The sequence below is a fragment of the Anarrhichthys ocellatus genome, unplaced genomic scaffold (genome assembly GCF_004355925.1).
Source record: "Anarrhichthys ocellatus isolate YVR2014 unplaced genomic scaffold, GSC_Weel_1.0 scaffold86, whole genome shotgun sequence".
Classification (NCBI taxonomy): domain Eukaryota; kingdom Metazoa; phylum Chordata; class Actinopteri; order Perciformes; family Anarhichadidae; genus Anarrhichthys; species Anarrhichthys ocellatus.
Genome location: NW_022280116.1, coordinates 2,170,923 through 2,187,479, shown reverse-complemented (window position 1 = coordinate 2,187,479; position 16,557 = coordinate 2,170,923). Strand labels below are relative to the sequence as shown.

The 16,557-nt window shown below is 40.9% G+C and overlaps 1 protein-coding gene across 11 annotated transcripts in view; it reads left to right on the top strand.

The window, feature by feature from the left end:
- The window catches only part of tns1b (tensin 1b), a 162,390-nt gene that overhangs the window by 79,020 nt on the left and 66,813 nt on the right, over positions 1–16,557 (top strand). For all 11 annotated transcript variants that reach the window (XM_031875000.1, XM_031875006.1, XM_031875003.1 and 8 more), the window contains one exon: positions 12,283–12,321. In XM_031875000.1, the coding sequence (XP_031730860.1) occupies positions 12,283–12,321 (39 nt within the window). The remainder of the gene's footprint in view (positions 1–12,282; positions 12,322–16,557) is intronic.

Sequence of the window (16,557 nt, the reverse complement as noted above, 5' to 3'; positions counted from 1 at the left end):
TGCCCTCAGATGCATTGGCTAAGATGTGTACATTGGTGGAGAGGTAGAATTTTTAGAGCATTTTTAACAATTCATATAGATACCAGGACTCTACAGTCTACCTTCAATTTCATTGTTTAAGATATTTCATTGTTTGGAGGATGGCTATTCTGGATGTTATGCCTTCGTTTGAGCAAATCACTACTTCAAAAAGTAGCGATTTGTTGAAGCATTTTGAGCATGTCAAGATATCAGTCAACCAACAGCACACACTTAATTTAAATTTGACATAGAGATTGTGTTGAGAACTCAGAAGACCAATTATTTGACCTCACCAGGACAATTTGCTAACATTTCTAGAAATCCTTAATATAGATCTATTTTTTGCACAAACTTAAAAGCTAGAGTAGAAAGAGACAGACAACAAGCCCAGTTTTGACGTCTTTTAGTGTGTTTGTTGAACAGGCACAAGAGAGGCGAGGGTTCATGATGTCATATCTTAAGAATTCACCTCCAACACCACACTAGTCGGTTTCTATCGTAACTCTGGATTTAGTTGCTGACTTTAATACTTTGACGTGAATCTAATGGACTTTGACAAGATGCCATCGCTTTGAACCTCTGTGGTCACATATTACATCACTGCACACAGCTTTTTTTTGGAGATTTACAGCAGATTTGGAGAAGCAGCTCCTGGCTATGCTCTCAAGGCAGCGACTTGCATTAGACGTTATTGGAAAGTACAGTCACCAGGATGGAACAGAGTAGGTGGAGGCATTTGCCGGCCCGTTTATTTTCTAAGGTTTTCATTTTTTCATCATGGAATTTGATAGTATTTGTATAACTTTGATGTAATACCCATAATAACCATTTCTCAACTCTGGTTCCACAAAACTCCGTAACCTTTTTTTTTTTTTTTTTTGCAATGAACCCAGTCCACAGATGAGTGTGTGCATATAATTTTGTACTGGAAAAAAATTAATTAAAATGTACTTTTTTTCACTGGAATGTGTACCAATCCTTGCACAGGCACAATTTTTGTACAGCTACAATGACATCTTTCAGATTATGAAGAAATTAAATTTCATGCTAAGGTGCTGGAGAAAGCGTAAAAATCGGCTAGCTTTGATTCAATCAATTAAAAACATCAGTGAAAGTGCAGTTTGATTCCATATGATATCCATGTGAACACTATGTGAGGTATGTGCTCCGCGTGTGTGTGCCAGCGTTCGACTGGGATGGTGAAGAGGTTGTTTTACTTTCTTTCTCCTTACTTATAAAGTTTTCATGTCTCTTTGAGGAATGTTTATAGAAAGCAGACCTGGTTTCTTGGTTCTGCCAGAAAGGCCTGATGTTGTTGTTTGCTTTTCATGGCTGATTGATGGGGAAGGGGGCTCGGTCTCGAAACAGAAAGACAAGAAACATCGGTGCCAGGTCTCAAAATCTCTCCTTGCAGCTGAGATTTGCCAAAACCAACCCAGTCGCACAGAACATGTTCCCGAACTAAAACAACATTTTGCATCATGCTTGCAAAAGTGCACAACGATACGTGGTTAATGTTGTGAAACAATTGGTTAGTTGTAGGCAACAAAACTACTTGGTTAAGATTGGAAAAAACATCTTTGTTTATGTTTAAATATTAACGTAACAACGTAATATAGCAACGTAACTTAACAACATAATGTAACATAATGTAACATAACAACGTAGCGAAACAACGTTACAATGTAATGTAACAATGTAACATAATGTAACAACGTAACGAAGTAATGTAGCAACCTAACGTAACTACCTAACGTAACTACCATATATAAAGTACAACAGCCCTTAGTGGACTTTCTTACAAAACATTATGTAACAAGCATAACAATGCTTTAAAAAACAACGTTGCAATGTTACGTAACAAGCGCCCGCCCTTTGTGGACTTTCTTGCTTGTTATACTCGTTATCATACCACGTACTGAAACTTTCAATAACGGTTGCTCTTCGTAATACATCACTTGCTCTGACCGAATGCGAAAGCCTCCACAGTCATCGTATCTGTGGTTTGCAGACATGTTCAATGCCACCCTTTTTTCTGGCAACTGGGCTGGCTGAAAGATGATGAGAGGTTTGTCTGGCCGTAAACAACATGTGTTGCATCTTTAAAATGTCTCCTTTTTTCTGACTGAAAAATGGAAAATGAAGTATTACAATTGCCCTTTTTCCACTTCATTTTCAATACCTCTAATATATAATATCTTTTGGATGGTAGTCAGGATGTACATACAGTAAAAGCATGTTTGCCATGCTGAATATTTCTACATCCAATGGCCTTTATTCCACTGCTTGTTTATGACTTGCTAATGGCTCTGTGGATTTTGTCTCCTGAGACATATTAATATTTATTATGGCAGTACTTGTGCAGCAGTGGTTAATGCTTGCAGGACGAGAAAGACGGGGGGAGATTTTGGCGGGATCAAATGTGAAACCCGAACCTTTCCATCCATCTGTCATTACATACAGCAAAGTGTGTAGGTGTGAGTTAGTGCGGCAGTTGCCGGTAAGATCCTTGCATGTTAACATAAATATCCTTCCCTCCTAGGGGCTTTCTGCCAGAGTTATAAGTTAATAGCTCATCTTGTCGTGGTTGAGTCTTAGCACAGGCTCGCCTCAGCTTGTCCAATTTCCCTCCTGACAACAACCTCCTGCCTTCAGAGATTGAGGCACTCCTTCTCATACAAAGTCAATATAGCCGTGAAAGACAGCAGCAAATACAGTACAAACTTCCACTGCACTGCAACCAATGTAGTCTTTGAGGAGTTGACAAAACAGTGTCACCACAAGGTCCATTAAGTAGATGATCTTCATCTTCTCTAACAAGTCCCAAGTTCCAACCCTTTGATACAACCCACGAGAGCAATTCTTAATTTGCGTCCCTACCGGTGGCAGGAGAACAACACTTCCTCATACCTAAATGCAACGGTTGCAGTATTAAACATGTGGTTAACATCGTGAAGATGTCGCTGTTTGGTTTGGTTTATGCAACAAAATGACTTGGTTAGGTTTAGGAAAACATCATGTTTGAGTTTAGATAAGTATGTTTGTTACGTAACCTGAAGTTACGTAGGTAAGTCAACGTTAGTATGTGACCTAAGTTAAATTACGTTAAGTACGTTAACATAAGTTAAGTACGTGTGTAAGTTAAGTTAAGATAACTAGATGTGGACTTTTGGTTTGACACTGGACACGATCACCGGTCTCCTGAGTCAAAGTACTGTGTTTGTTTGACCCGTCCATCCACTCCTTCCTACACATCGCTGACTTCCTCCTTTACTATTAAAATACGCTGCTTATACAAGCAACTTATGAGGTCATTTTTTAGTGCCGAGAAAAGTGATGATTTCAACATTACACCCAATTCTGGGCGCTCCATGGTGACTATTCTGTGATATGATTGAAAGCTACTAAATAGACTTCATGGTGAGATTGATTTTGTCAAGTAAATCCTGTTTCATTGGCTTGTCGTCAAGAGCACAGTATGGTGATATAAGACTATGGTTAGGACTGTGGCAAATCCTGAACCCCACCATGTTAAATATTAGCCTGCACAATTACCATAATAACTGTAATAACCATCATATCATATTTTGTGGCTATCTTTCTGTGCATTACGGGCACAGTGGTAGGCATACATAATAATTTTCAGCATTTTGGGGTCTAGTTTCTGACCTGACAGTCAGTCTGGCGGTTTAATGGTAGATTACACTTTAAATTCTGCCCTCAAAAATGTGTTGAGCTTATTGTAACCTCACTGTGATGTCTGACCTTCACTGTGCGGAATGATTCATGTGCAGTTTTGTTTTTACATTCATCTGCCTAGGGAGGACAATTTTCTCTGTGCTCACCGCTCACCTTGTATGCAATTTACACAAGTGTGATGTGAAAACCTGAAACCTCAATGGACTGTTCAATGAAGTTGGAGACTTCTTGTGTTTTTAATGAGGGAGAAAAAGAAGATTTTATTTTTGTTAAGGAAAAAGAGTATCAGACACTAATATAAATATTTGTAATACTGTATGTCTTAAATAAATATCTGAAGTCATTCCTGCAACCTTTTTTCATCTGAGTCTCTCATGCTTGACTAATCTGAGTGCGTGTCTTTATACTGGTTCCTAATATCTCCTGGGACTGAGCAGATGTCCAATGACATCATGTGGAAAAATGTTTTCATCTTAACAGTGTCACTAAGATACAAAAAGGGGGAGATGCTGAAAGACTATTATTCACTTTGGAGAAAGTTTTCCCCTGCTTCTTCTTTTCGAGCTAAGCTAAGCAAAACACCTCCAAGACCATATATGCTCTGTACAGTACGTACAGAGATGAAATAGATATTGATCTTCTCATCTTTCTCTAAGACAGCAAAAAACAAGCACTTTGTCCGAAATGCTAAAGAGTATGTTAATGAACTTGAAATAAGATTGGATTGACTTTCTATAATGCTCATGTCTGCAATGCATTATAAACATACTTATAATGCATTATACTCTGTTTATAGCACTGTATGATTATAGTTATAAGCACTTGAAAATATTCCCAATGCTTGATAACAATAATCATAACACATTAAGTAAAGTGAAAATCAGTTTTTGCTTTACTCAAACCAAACTTTTACTTCACTCAGATCCTTGCAAAAATTTGTTGTGTTTATTTTTTATAAATCATTCTGAATATTAATGAGTGCTTATAACTATGATTATAAAGTGCTATAAGCAGATTATAATGCATTAGAAGTATGTTTACAATCAACTATAAATATGGGTATTATAGAACGTATCACAGAGATAGCACAGTAGCAGCAATACAACCAGCTCCTTAAGCAAGCAAGGGACCCCCCCTCCATCCCTGATTCTCCGTGGCTGCCTTCTTCTCTCGCCCCCTCCTCCTCCTCCACCACTTGGCCTGGTGCCAGTCAGTGAGAGCCATGCTAAATGTGTAAATTAGCGTGCTGGTAAATACCGGCTCTCATCTGAAAGAGCCTGGGAAGGGAACGTGACCCCCGCTGTAACTTTGGAACAAAAGAAACAAGCCGTAGCTTCTCCCCTCTCCACGCCGCCAGTCCTGTCCAACAAAGACGGGGTGAGAATGAGGAGGCGCTCCGGTCGGCAGAAGGCCACTTTGAGTCCCAGAAACATGGCAGGGGCTCAAGTTGTTCATACACAAGCAGAATAACGTAAAGTATGTGTTATTTATTATGTTTATTATCTTCATGTTTATTTGATCTATCGCAGATTTATCGCTGTTTGGCTTTTTGCTACTGCAGTGACGTTGAGCTTAATCTTTAAACAGTACACACACACACACACACACGCAGCAACTTCCATGACGCTTTCTTTTACAGTATACACACATACAGGAACACGCATGGATGGTGCATACACACACATTTTATCTTGTTTTATTTTCAAATAGTCAATCAGTCATTTAGACCAGGGGTATTCAATTAAACTATTGTATTGTATCCTCATTAAAGAAATTGTAATGTATACAAGAATACATTACATTCTTAGCACTTAAAGTATCCATATGCACATGAGACATACACACAAAAATGAACCAGACACACACATGCGCTGCCATTCCTGAAGTGCTTCTTATGCTATGAAACATAAATCTGAGACAGGGAACGTTTGGAGACGGTCGTTCAGTCGTGTCCATGTCCTGCAGTCCAGCCTGCTCAATAAATCTGAGATATTCCACAACTTTCCTAAATAAAAGGCCATAATTTTCGCAGAGACAGAGACTGACAGAAGAAAAACAAAATAAAAACGTAGATGTAGTGTGGACATAGAGCGTCTAGTAAATAATCATTCAGTAAACGTATAGATGCATCAAAATTGTTATAAATCAAGGATTATAGGTAGAGAAGCAGATAAACACAAAGTGATATGGCATGGGCACTTGGACCAGAGCTCTCCCATCATTCCTCGGTGCTTTGATAACATCCCAATAAGTCCATACGGACCTTGCACTCTGGCACACTCCACCATCACGGCGGCAGAAAAGCCTTCTGTTGCTGGTTACAGCTCACAAATTGAATTTGCACACTGAATAGTTCTGCTGGGATGTGCCAGATGCAAGAAGCTGGATAAACATAAAAGCACTCAGGGCAGCGGCGTGTTTATATGCCAGCGCAGAGGGCCGGGGAAAGATTCTTTAGCCGCAGCGCACCCATGCTCTTTTCCACGCTTGGAACGAGCTTACCTGCGTGGCATTCATTTCCCTGCTTTGAGTAAAGCTGGAATGTGCTTTTTCTCTGTCACGATTTATCACTCCGCTGTTTGATTTTCCTACATTCAGTTTGAGATTTATAGACATTACCCAAATAATGACTCAATTCATCATTTATTTAAGGCTCTGCGCCGTCATTAGCGAGGGTCATTAACATATTCAGACCTGGGAAACAGTTACATAACGTGACTGTGTCTGGAGTGTGTCAGTAGCTAGCAGGGAGCTGAATGCATGTGAACACTGTCGCAGAAGTCAAGAGACATGGACTTTTGTCTGCAGGAAACGGGCCCTTGTTTAATGCTGTTAACACAAGCATGTACGGAATGCAACAACACAATTATTCTTTATTGTATTACACTCATTTGAATACTCCCGATAGCATCAGCACACGCTCGCTCACCAGGCCTCTTCCCCACGCACAGCAGAGCCCGCACAAAGGCTTTATGTAGGGTTTCATCTCAAATCAAACAGGATTCAGAAGCCTCTGGTTACATTGCCTGCTTGATTCAGATGTAAAAATACACATTTAAGTATGGTTCTAGGCCAGTGGCATGCTCTCGTCTAGTCTTGTGATAGCTTGAAAGTACTTTTACGTATGGCATGTGAGTATTGCTCTAAGATAGATCTGATCTTATCCGTTTAATTCTTTGACAATACAAATGAACAAGACTTCATGCTAGCAGCTCTGTGAGGATGAATTTATAGGGATAGTTTAGATTATTTGAAGTGGGGTTGTATGAGGTACTTATCCGTATTCAGTGTATTACCTACAATACATAGTGATAGACACGCTCCCAGTTTGTAGAAACAGACAGAGGCACCAGCAAGGGGGCAAATCAATGTACTGCCGTGGACGGGGGGGGGGGGGGGGGGGCAGCAAAATGTATTTTAGACACCTAAAAGAAAGGCCCCACCTAATATATTAAGAGGAGATGAAATGAACTTTTTAGCGATCCAGTTAAATGCGAAAGATTTCATTGCAATCATTCTTGTAACAAATGTTTCGCTTCACTGGGTAATACACACAGAACAGATGCTAAAGACACTTCTGTTTCACTGTGACTTCAAGAGTACGCTTTATTTAGAATATTTTCACCGCTTTATCGTGCCGACAGACCGCCCATTCCAGACGGGGAACTGAACTGAAAGTGAAACTTATCCATGTTTTCTTCAAAGCCAACAGACTCCATTAACAAAACAGTATAGATAAGTTTCACTTTCAGTGCAGTTCCCCGTCAAAATATTCTAATTATAACGTATACTTAAACTGATAAAGATTTTTTTCAGGTCCACAGCAGTACACTGCTTTGCTTCCATGTCTGTGCTCCTGCGTGCCTCTCCATAGCCTGTGATACACTATCTCATACAACCCCACTTCAAATAATGCGACCTATCTCTTTAAGAACAGTGTCGATTTTTCAGCTATGTTTTTCCACTTTTTGACTTGTGGCTAACCCACTGCTAAATGCTCACCTGCCCCCTGCCTTAAGATAAATATTCCCTGTGGTTTCTGGGAGATCCTGGCTGTGACTGCTTAACCAGACTGGCTACAGAGCAAAGTTCCACTCCTGCACCAACTTAGGAGGCAACTACTTAGCATGAGGGAGAATGTGAGCTATTCTGATGTGGGCAGTCTACCTACTCGCTCAATCTGACCTTTACATCAGAGCTTTTATTACACTGGCGTCACTGGATAACTTGTCACTGATGTTATCTCTAACATAATGAACTCTGTTTTGCACAAATAAAAAAAGTATGCATTTTATTTGACATGGCATTCAATTAAATGTCAGTTACCGTAGCCTTTCAGATGTTTTTCCCTCTTGTGTGCTGGCACAGTTTCACTATAAAGTCACATTTCAGGATTTTAATTTCACAGTAATTCCTCACAATGTATCAGATGTATCAGTTCATCTAACTGCTTAATCTTTCAATAAAAGGTTGCCCATTCGAAGCAGTGCTCATTGTATTTATTGCCATGGCTATATGGTTCCTTCAGAACGACAACTGCACTAAAGCAAAACAACTCTGGGGCTGTACTGGTGCGTGTGTGTTGAAGGTAGCTTACTGCTCAACCAGAAGAATTATGAACCAACAAGTCCAGTTTGATTCTTTGAGAGTCATAGAGATTTAAGGATTAGACAACTCTAGGCCTCAAAGAAGCTTAGCTCAATGCAATTCCACCGGGTTTGTGGGCTTGCACATATTTGATTGGTCAACAAACTGTGTTTCCAGATAACATTGCATTCTGTTGCGGCAAAACTAGAGTCCAATTATTTTACCAAACTACCTTATGCCTCTCAGTGTGAAAATAAGACTCACCAAAACCGTCACAGTTAGCCAATCCACTGTTCTAACAATCAGCAACTCTTGGTTGGTCAAAATAAAGTTTGATGTGAAATTATGCACGATGTTTTTCTCCTGCTGTTTCTCTCTGCTGTGGCCTCTTTGTGCTACTGGGTTAGCTATCTGGATGGGAGTCCAGTCGTCCAACCCTACTTTATGGTAGTTTCCAAAGGGGAAAAGTCTTTTGGGTATATCTAAAAATATATGGTTCCTGTAGCATTGTCTGTCTGATATTATGGCTCATTACATTGGCTCATATTGGTATATTAGGCCTTTCCTCGGGTTGTAGCTTAGCTTATTCTGGTGGATATTCATGTACGTATATGACCGTTTAAGTTGTCCTCCCCCCACAGGCACACCAACACTAACAACAGAGTTAAGGACGTGTCAGTCAATCACTGTCTCTGCGCGCCCACACAGTCCTGACGAGGTCTGATCGGGCAACATAAGAGAAAACACCTGTGCTGGAGGATGTGGTGTGTGGAGTGTAGTGGACAGGCTCTAAGTGTCTCTGTAAACACAAATAGTACCAAACTATACATTTTATCACTTATCAACATATTGTTTGTTAGTGTTACTAACTAATTAACAGTTTGCATCTTTGGGTTTCTCAAAATCAAGACCATTATCAGATTTCTTTAGGCAAGAGATTGACATGTTCAAACGTGTAAACAGGATCCTCCAAAAGCCTGGCCATAACTTGGCTACTATTGTGCATGCGAGCATACTTGATGTTTTCGGACTGCAGGTGGAACAGCTGTCAACAGCTTTCAGGGCAGAGGCAGTCAGGTGGAAACACTGACCAGGCCAGAGGAGTCAGGGCAGTAGGAGGGGCACCCCAAGGAGCAGGGCCTCTGAGAAGAACGGCATGTTGTTGTGCATGGAGTGATAAGGATGGTGGTGTAGGAAGGGGGTTATGGGGAATGGAGGGGGTTGATGGGAGGGTTCGAATAACTTGCAGTGGAGGTTATTTAAGCCAGACGGAGATACAGTAGCCTGTCAACTCCAGACACACTCCACCATGCCAGACGGAATTATCAAAAAACAGAGACGCATTCCACTGTGGTGCCGTCATGCAATTAGGCTGTTGATACATCGGACAACTTGTTGGGAAACTGTGACTGACGGCCGTCGCAGAGGAACATTTCGGTTTTGGCATCTCTTTGGAGATTTTGTACTTGACATCTCACACAACTGCATGAGAAAGTACTAAGCCCCAGTGTATTGGAGCATGTCTTCAATTTAGGCACTGCCTCTTGTCATATCAGTGTATCAGCTGCTTCTGTTGCTAAAAGGGACCAAAACATATAATCTGATAACGGTAATTTCCTGTAGAACTATCATTCCTATATTCCAGATGGGGTAACAGCTCTAAAAGAGACTTCAATGACGCCAAGGTGACTTGCACATCAACAACTTTGTGAATCTAATGAGCCACCCGAACAAAGCGATGGCAGTCATCCAGTGGTCGGAAGCATCCGCTACTGGTGGATACTCCAATTAGATAATGCCTTAACCTTACTAGCCTTTTTGGGGCTTTGTTAGTTTCAAATTACTTGGTTTGGTTTGGAATTGGGGTCTGTAGGGCAATATTGACTTATTGCAAAAACATCCATATCAGTTAACAAGACATTGCAGTACAGAAATGCCAATAAAAATATGTTTAGCCTGTTTTAAAAAAGGAGTCACGCTCAGTATATCTCTCACAAAAATCAAATATCGGTTTGGTATCATTGCATCTCAGGGTAATGTTTGAATCCAAAAATCTACTATCTGAACTGAGCTGTGATACAATCAGCATGTGTGTAACTCTTGGTCCAATTTCAGCCCAATAACATGCTGCACACAGCATTTTAGAAAGTTTAAAAACGTTAAGATGCGTTAAGGGTCAAAATAGTTTTTGCGGGCAAACGCAGAATATGCTTCCTTCAACAGAAACGAAAAGCAGACCCCAAACCGAGCAGAAGGCTTGTCTTCATACAATGACACAATTAGTCTTGGATAAGGGGGGTGGTAGAGAAGGAGCAAAGACGAAGGGTGCTTTTAGGGGTCGACGGTTGTGATAACCCCGTGGCATAATCTTTCAAAGCTGGAACAGACAGAGTTCTCTGATAGTAATAAAAGAAGGATGAAGGACACAAACAAGTCAAAAGCCTGCTGGAATCATAAAGCTGGCCCTGTGCTATTGTTTGTCAGCCATCTGCAGAATAGATGGTGTTGGTACATGGCTAACTGGGGAAAATTAAGTAAGTAGGGATTCTCCCCCGTGTGCAGTGTCAGAAGAATGATGGTATAAGGGGTGCAAAGGGGCAGAATACAGACATACACAGGAAGGAAAGGAAATCAGTGATGACATCCTGTTTGTGTTTATCCTCATCAAAGGGTCATCTTATTCTGGAAGCACTTCATTTGAATCTTCTGTTAGAGGCCATCATTATATTCTTCCTGTTTATCAGCCTCTGTCCTCATGCTCTTGCTCAAAGAAAGACCATGGAAACTGTCGGACAGTAATCGGATTAGCCCGGGCACTTGACAGATCATGAGTTCTTTTGGAGCAACCCCGCCACTGGCTCACTTCTGCTGATACTTCATTGCGGTCAACAATATCGTGGAGTGTGTAAGATCAGAGTTCAGCTTAGAGAGATGAACAATTAAGCTTTTCTATCAAGTTTTGATTGCATTTACATAACGCTATCAACACCTTCTCCTTTGCTGAGTCCTGTAGCTGTTATTGTCGTGTTAATGCTTGACCAGTCCCAATTTCAAACACTGTACTTTTAAATAGAAATGCTGCATACAGCGCACTGAGAACGTCATAAACAGCCTTTTTTTAAACTGCATTAATTTTTTGCCACTGGGAGGCAGCAAAGCAAGCTACCGTAAACACAACACTTTTATAAAGTTATATCATATATATAATTGAAAGTTCTGTGGTATAATAACAAGTAATTCCTGTAAGAGAGGGTGAGAGGTGTGGTGGATAGGTCATACAGACAAAGGACTTCTACCTAGGCGGCCGCTATTAGTGTCCTATGTGAAAGTAAATGTTGACTGTATGCTTGCTTTCGTAACATGACTTAAAGTCCGCTCAGGGCAGTTCATATTTATTTAGGGTAACTACATTGTTACATATTATTTTAACACAAACCATGTTCTTTTTTCAAGTAGCTTTGTTGCCTTAACCTAACTAATCATTTCACAACGCTAACCACATGGCATTGTGCGTTTCTGTCAGCTTGATAAGTGGCTGATATGAAACACGTTAATGAACCGTTTTTTGGGGTTCAGAAATGTCCAATTTCGACGTATCCCGTGGTTTGCAATGTCAAGATTTATTCTGGTTACTGGGTTTTCTCACTGGGAACATCTGTCTGCTGCTGCTGGTAATGAGGGTGATGTGAACCCTTTCACATTTGACATAGTCATTTTTATTAATATTAAAAATATTGATCGGTGCAGCTTTAAGTCTAATGAAGCCTGTCCCTCCTTTATGGTTTGCATCTGCGTCTACATACAGTAGCTTTGGAATACGACATTGGCGGCATGTTGGGCTGAATCGTGTTGTTCATAAAGCCGAACCTAAATGCAAACCAGGAATGTTTCAAGTCCGTGGCTGTTTATAATATCATGTAAAAAATAACTGCATATAAGCAACAATATGACTAACCATTTCTATTTTTTTCTTAGGTGTCTTCATCTTGTGTTCCTGCAACAAACTATGAGCTGGTAAGTAACACTTTTTTTTTTTAGTTTTAGTAATTGCTTCCATGCTGTACGTGCTCAGCAGGCATTATTGGCTCCTTCCTGGTGCGGAATTATTGCAAACAGGGTCGGAAACTAACAGCCTCTATCAGCTACACTAACAAGGTAGTTACCGTTGCACGTAATGAACCATTATCTGGAGGGCCCCTGAGACAAACCTGTGATCTTGGGCGATGTAAATGTATGAGAATTTACTCAACCTTTTGCAGCTGTTTTTTTTTCCCGTTTTTCAAAAATTGTAAAACGAGGGATTTTTGGATCTATTAGGTGCTGTGGCATGAAAAGAAAAATCAGACAACAAAGTTCAATAAAAAGCTGTGTCCTTGAATCCGCCATATCACGATGACGTCTTTTTGGTGTTTGAGTCTGAGTATGAAAGTGATTTTGCAAGGGCAATAAAAAGACATGCTTGCTCCGTTGCCTTTTTTGGTATTGGCATTAGAAGCCGTGTGAGACTTGGAGATTACCAGCTCACTCTCCTTCTCGTATATTGTGTGTTTAAATGGTTTTGGGTGCTTGACAAACCAAAGCAAACATCCCCTGCACTTTTCTACGCTCACAGAGAAAATATTTCTGGAAATGTCTTGTTTTTCTTTCATAAAATCTGCAGTGATCAAGCAAGAACATGTTATTATCCTCTGCAGATGCTTTCACACTAGATGCTTTCTACATGAAGACATCTGTTTTAGATGTGCAGCCGCCTGGGCTGAGCTTTCTGGGTATTTTTTTGAAAGGGCTGCTCTGCTCTGCGTTGGCCTCCATATGACATAGACATTACACTTCACTGACTTAACCTGTAGTCTGTTATTAATGCTGCTACTTCACTGCTGATAGCTCAGACCATTTGTCCTCATGTCAATCAACTTGCACCGATAAAACGGGACTGCAGTAATCACAACACTGCATTAGATCTGCAGTCGGACAGTATACAGGACAATGTTTCTTCGTGAGTTTTTCATTGAGTCAATGAAGAATACAATGTGTTCCTCCTAGTAGATTATATGTTTTTAATAGAATACAATGGAGTGAATAGAAGCCGCAGGGCATCTGCCTCCATTTTATCTCTTTGATCTTGGCTCGCCAACAGGAGTCTCCCCAGAGGCTTTTGACGCTGCATTAAAGGTGCTGATTGCTCTCATAAATGCTGATAAGATGAGGTGTAAAACATTTGCTGTTTTGCCTTTACCGCCGAGGAGAGAGGAGACATAAGAAAACTGCCTTTCAAGGCCCAACAATGGTCATGCTGTCTGGTGGCCTGGTAGCCGAAATGCATGGACAGCATCGCCATTGCACAAATATGAGATATAATAATATAGATGTGGACTGAATGCATTGCTTTTATCCACCTGAAGGTGAGTTAGGGTACGGGCCTCCTGTGCTGGGTTCCAAGTTCTATGAAAGTACATATTACAAATATAAATAAGTCATTCTACCTGTGCGTACAGTGTGTGTAAGCCCTCTGGAGGCTCTGTATCACAGGAGCTTGGATGACGCTGTTTGTGTTCTTGTGTGGACGTGCGAGCGTGCATGCCTTCGAGCGTTCCCAGCTGCAGCCGTCCAGCCCGAGGTGTGTGTCAGCTCTCCTCAGCCCCTTGTTTGGTGAATTCCTCCGCACACAGCCTGAGACCAACGTGATTTACCGACCCACTCAGGTGCAGACTGATTGCAACATCGGTCATATATTAACTTAGTCGGGGAAAAATGTTTGAAAAAAACCAAACTGGAATCTAGACATTCCACTCGGATGGGACGAGCTACAAAGAATATATGGCTTTATTACCGGATAATTGTATTCGACTCTGAGTCAAACGAAAATCAAATATTTTCATGCAGCTGTTTCTTACTGCAGCTGTTTGTCTGCTCTGAGCTACTGTAGTAACGTGGCGGACTCCGTGAAGAGGACCTGCTCCCTATGTAGATATGAAGGACTCATAAGGAAAATGCAACAAATTCTTGTTATGAATATTATCTTCTATTTCTGCTGAAAGATCCCCTGACATGCTACACACTGGCCCTTTAACTGCACCAGCATGTACAATTAAAATTAGTGTAATTATGAAATTAGCGGCCTCTTAGTGCTGTTTTAAATATAGTATCTTAGTTACTAACTACAGAGTCTACAGAGGGAATTTGGAAACATCCCTCTGTTGGGAACTTGATGCCAACTGGCAGCCCGTTTATTGTAATTGATGATGTGCGGTTGGAAGATCCCATCCAACAGCGATGATGACATAAGTGACTACCCCCAATCAGACCCATGCCGTTGGACGTGCGTAACGTGCTGTAAAGCATGCGGGGAGCATTCCTCAGATGTGCCCTCATGTCGAGCCAGCTCTGACAGGAATAGGTTTTATTTTTGCACAACAACAAAGCCTGACGGAGAAGGAGAAGGAGAAAGATATCAAGGAACCTGATGACGTGGACTGCTCATCTGAACACATGCCCCCTAGAAACACACATAAAGAATTCATTCCACAAGCAAAGATATGCACACACACTCAGAAAACCATAAACCACTCACACCTACGTCATCCAGCTTCTTTTTAAAAAATATATATTTAGGTCTTGTGTAGTGGGGGAACAGGGCCAGGACATTGCTGAGTAATGACTAACTGCAGGGCAAAGATGGTCTAGATGTGGTCCAATTAGCGCCGTGTTTAGAAGCACACATATTTCCCCGATGTGCCCTGTATTACACTGTGTATACAAGCACCAACCAGGCGTCCTGTAACGATATACAGTACGATCCTAGTTCCCTGGGAATGTACTAAACCGGGCCATGAAAAACCTGTTTGATATTGAACTCATGCGTAAGTGTTTCTTATGTGTTCTACGTGATGATCCAGCATCACCAAGTGTATGTATTACATAAGCCCTAAGGGTGCTCTACGAAAGACTGGACATCATGGTCAATTTTCTTTCCCTGCAGGCATCCACATCCAAAGATAGAATGAGTTAAGTGCTGGGTCAAAGTGAGAAAGTCACTTTGATGCATTTTTCCCCCCATCTTATTTGAAGCGATTAATGATCCAAATGCACTCAGCCCTCACTCCTCCGTTAATTGGCAGAGCTTTTATTAGACAATTACCTAAAAGGAAGCAATTCGTTAATGGTTTCTGAAGCAGAGCAAGCACTGCACATTTTTCTAAAAAAAACCTTTTCAAAGAATCTTCAAACTCAACACTTTCTTTTTCTTTTTATTTCTGTAGTTGCAAGTGAATTGGAAATTGCTATTTTATACAAATGAAGTTCACTCATTTCACTCCCAAACACGCAATTTGTGGACATGATTTATATGGTTGAAATAACCGAGCCTGTCAGTTTACATTGCCGAATTACAAGCAAACAGTGGCTTGTAACCTACAGTTTTATGAAGTCAAACTGCCTAGGTGTTGCAGTAGCAGAATAATCCCAGTCCTATTCACTATGACCTATTATCATAATGGACTACCCTGCACGCTAGGCTTTAATTAACCCTCTCCAGCGTTCCCACCAGTGTTAGAAAAGTCCAGTGTGAAGAAACATCGGTCCGACTGTGGTCACCTTCAGCCTTCTTAGTTATGTCAGGCTCCCCAGACTTTAGTAACTGCTGGTTATGAAATGCTTAACATCTCCCTCCTTATACCCATCAACCCTTGCATTCTTGTGTCGTTTGAGATGTTTGTTCTAATAAACAGCCATGTTGTTTACTCGGAAGAAGACTTTTCACAGTTTTAGTGCCGCCCACGCTTTAGTAATACCTCGCTCATCCGTCCAACTAAAAGAGACTGTCCTCAGCAGAAAAACAACAGCATTGGTTGTTTGTTCAAATCTCTAAAATGACCCATGTTTTACTGACAAGGACCTTTTGTGGCTGCAAATTATGACGGTTGTCTCTCAGTGGCAAAGGCGGAGCAGTATGATGTTTGTACAGACACAATGTCATAGGTGGTTTTCTGTACAGTGAGACTTACTCCCACCAGTCGGTTTCTTTTAGCCACAACAACAACCTTCCCTTAAAGTCAGTGAGACATCTCCAGCCATGTAAGCAGCATGGCTTTAGGAATGGCAATGTCGGTTGACCACTTTGGTCCAGTTTGAAATGTCTGGTTATTCACAGTGGAGAGGATGAATCCTACTGACGTTCTGTTGTTGCCATTTGTTATTTTGAGTTAAATGTCTTGAGAACTATTAGACAGTTTACCAAGATATTTAGTACAA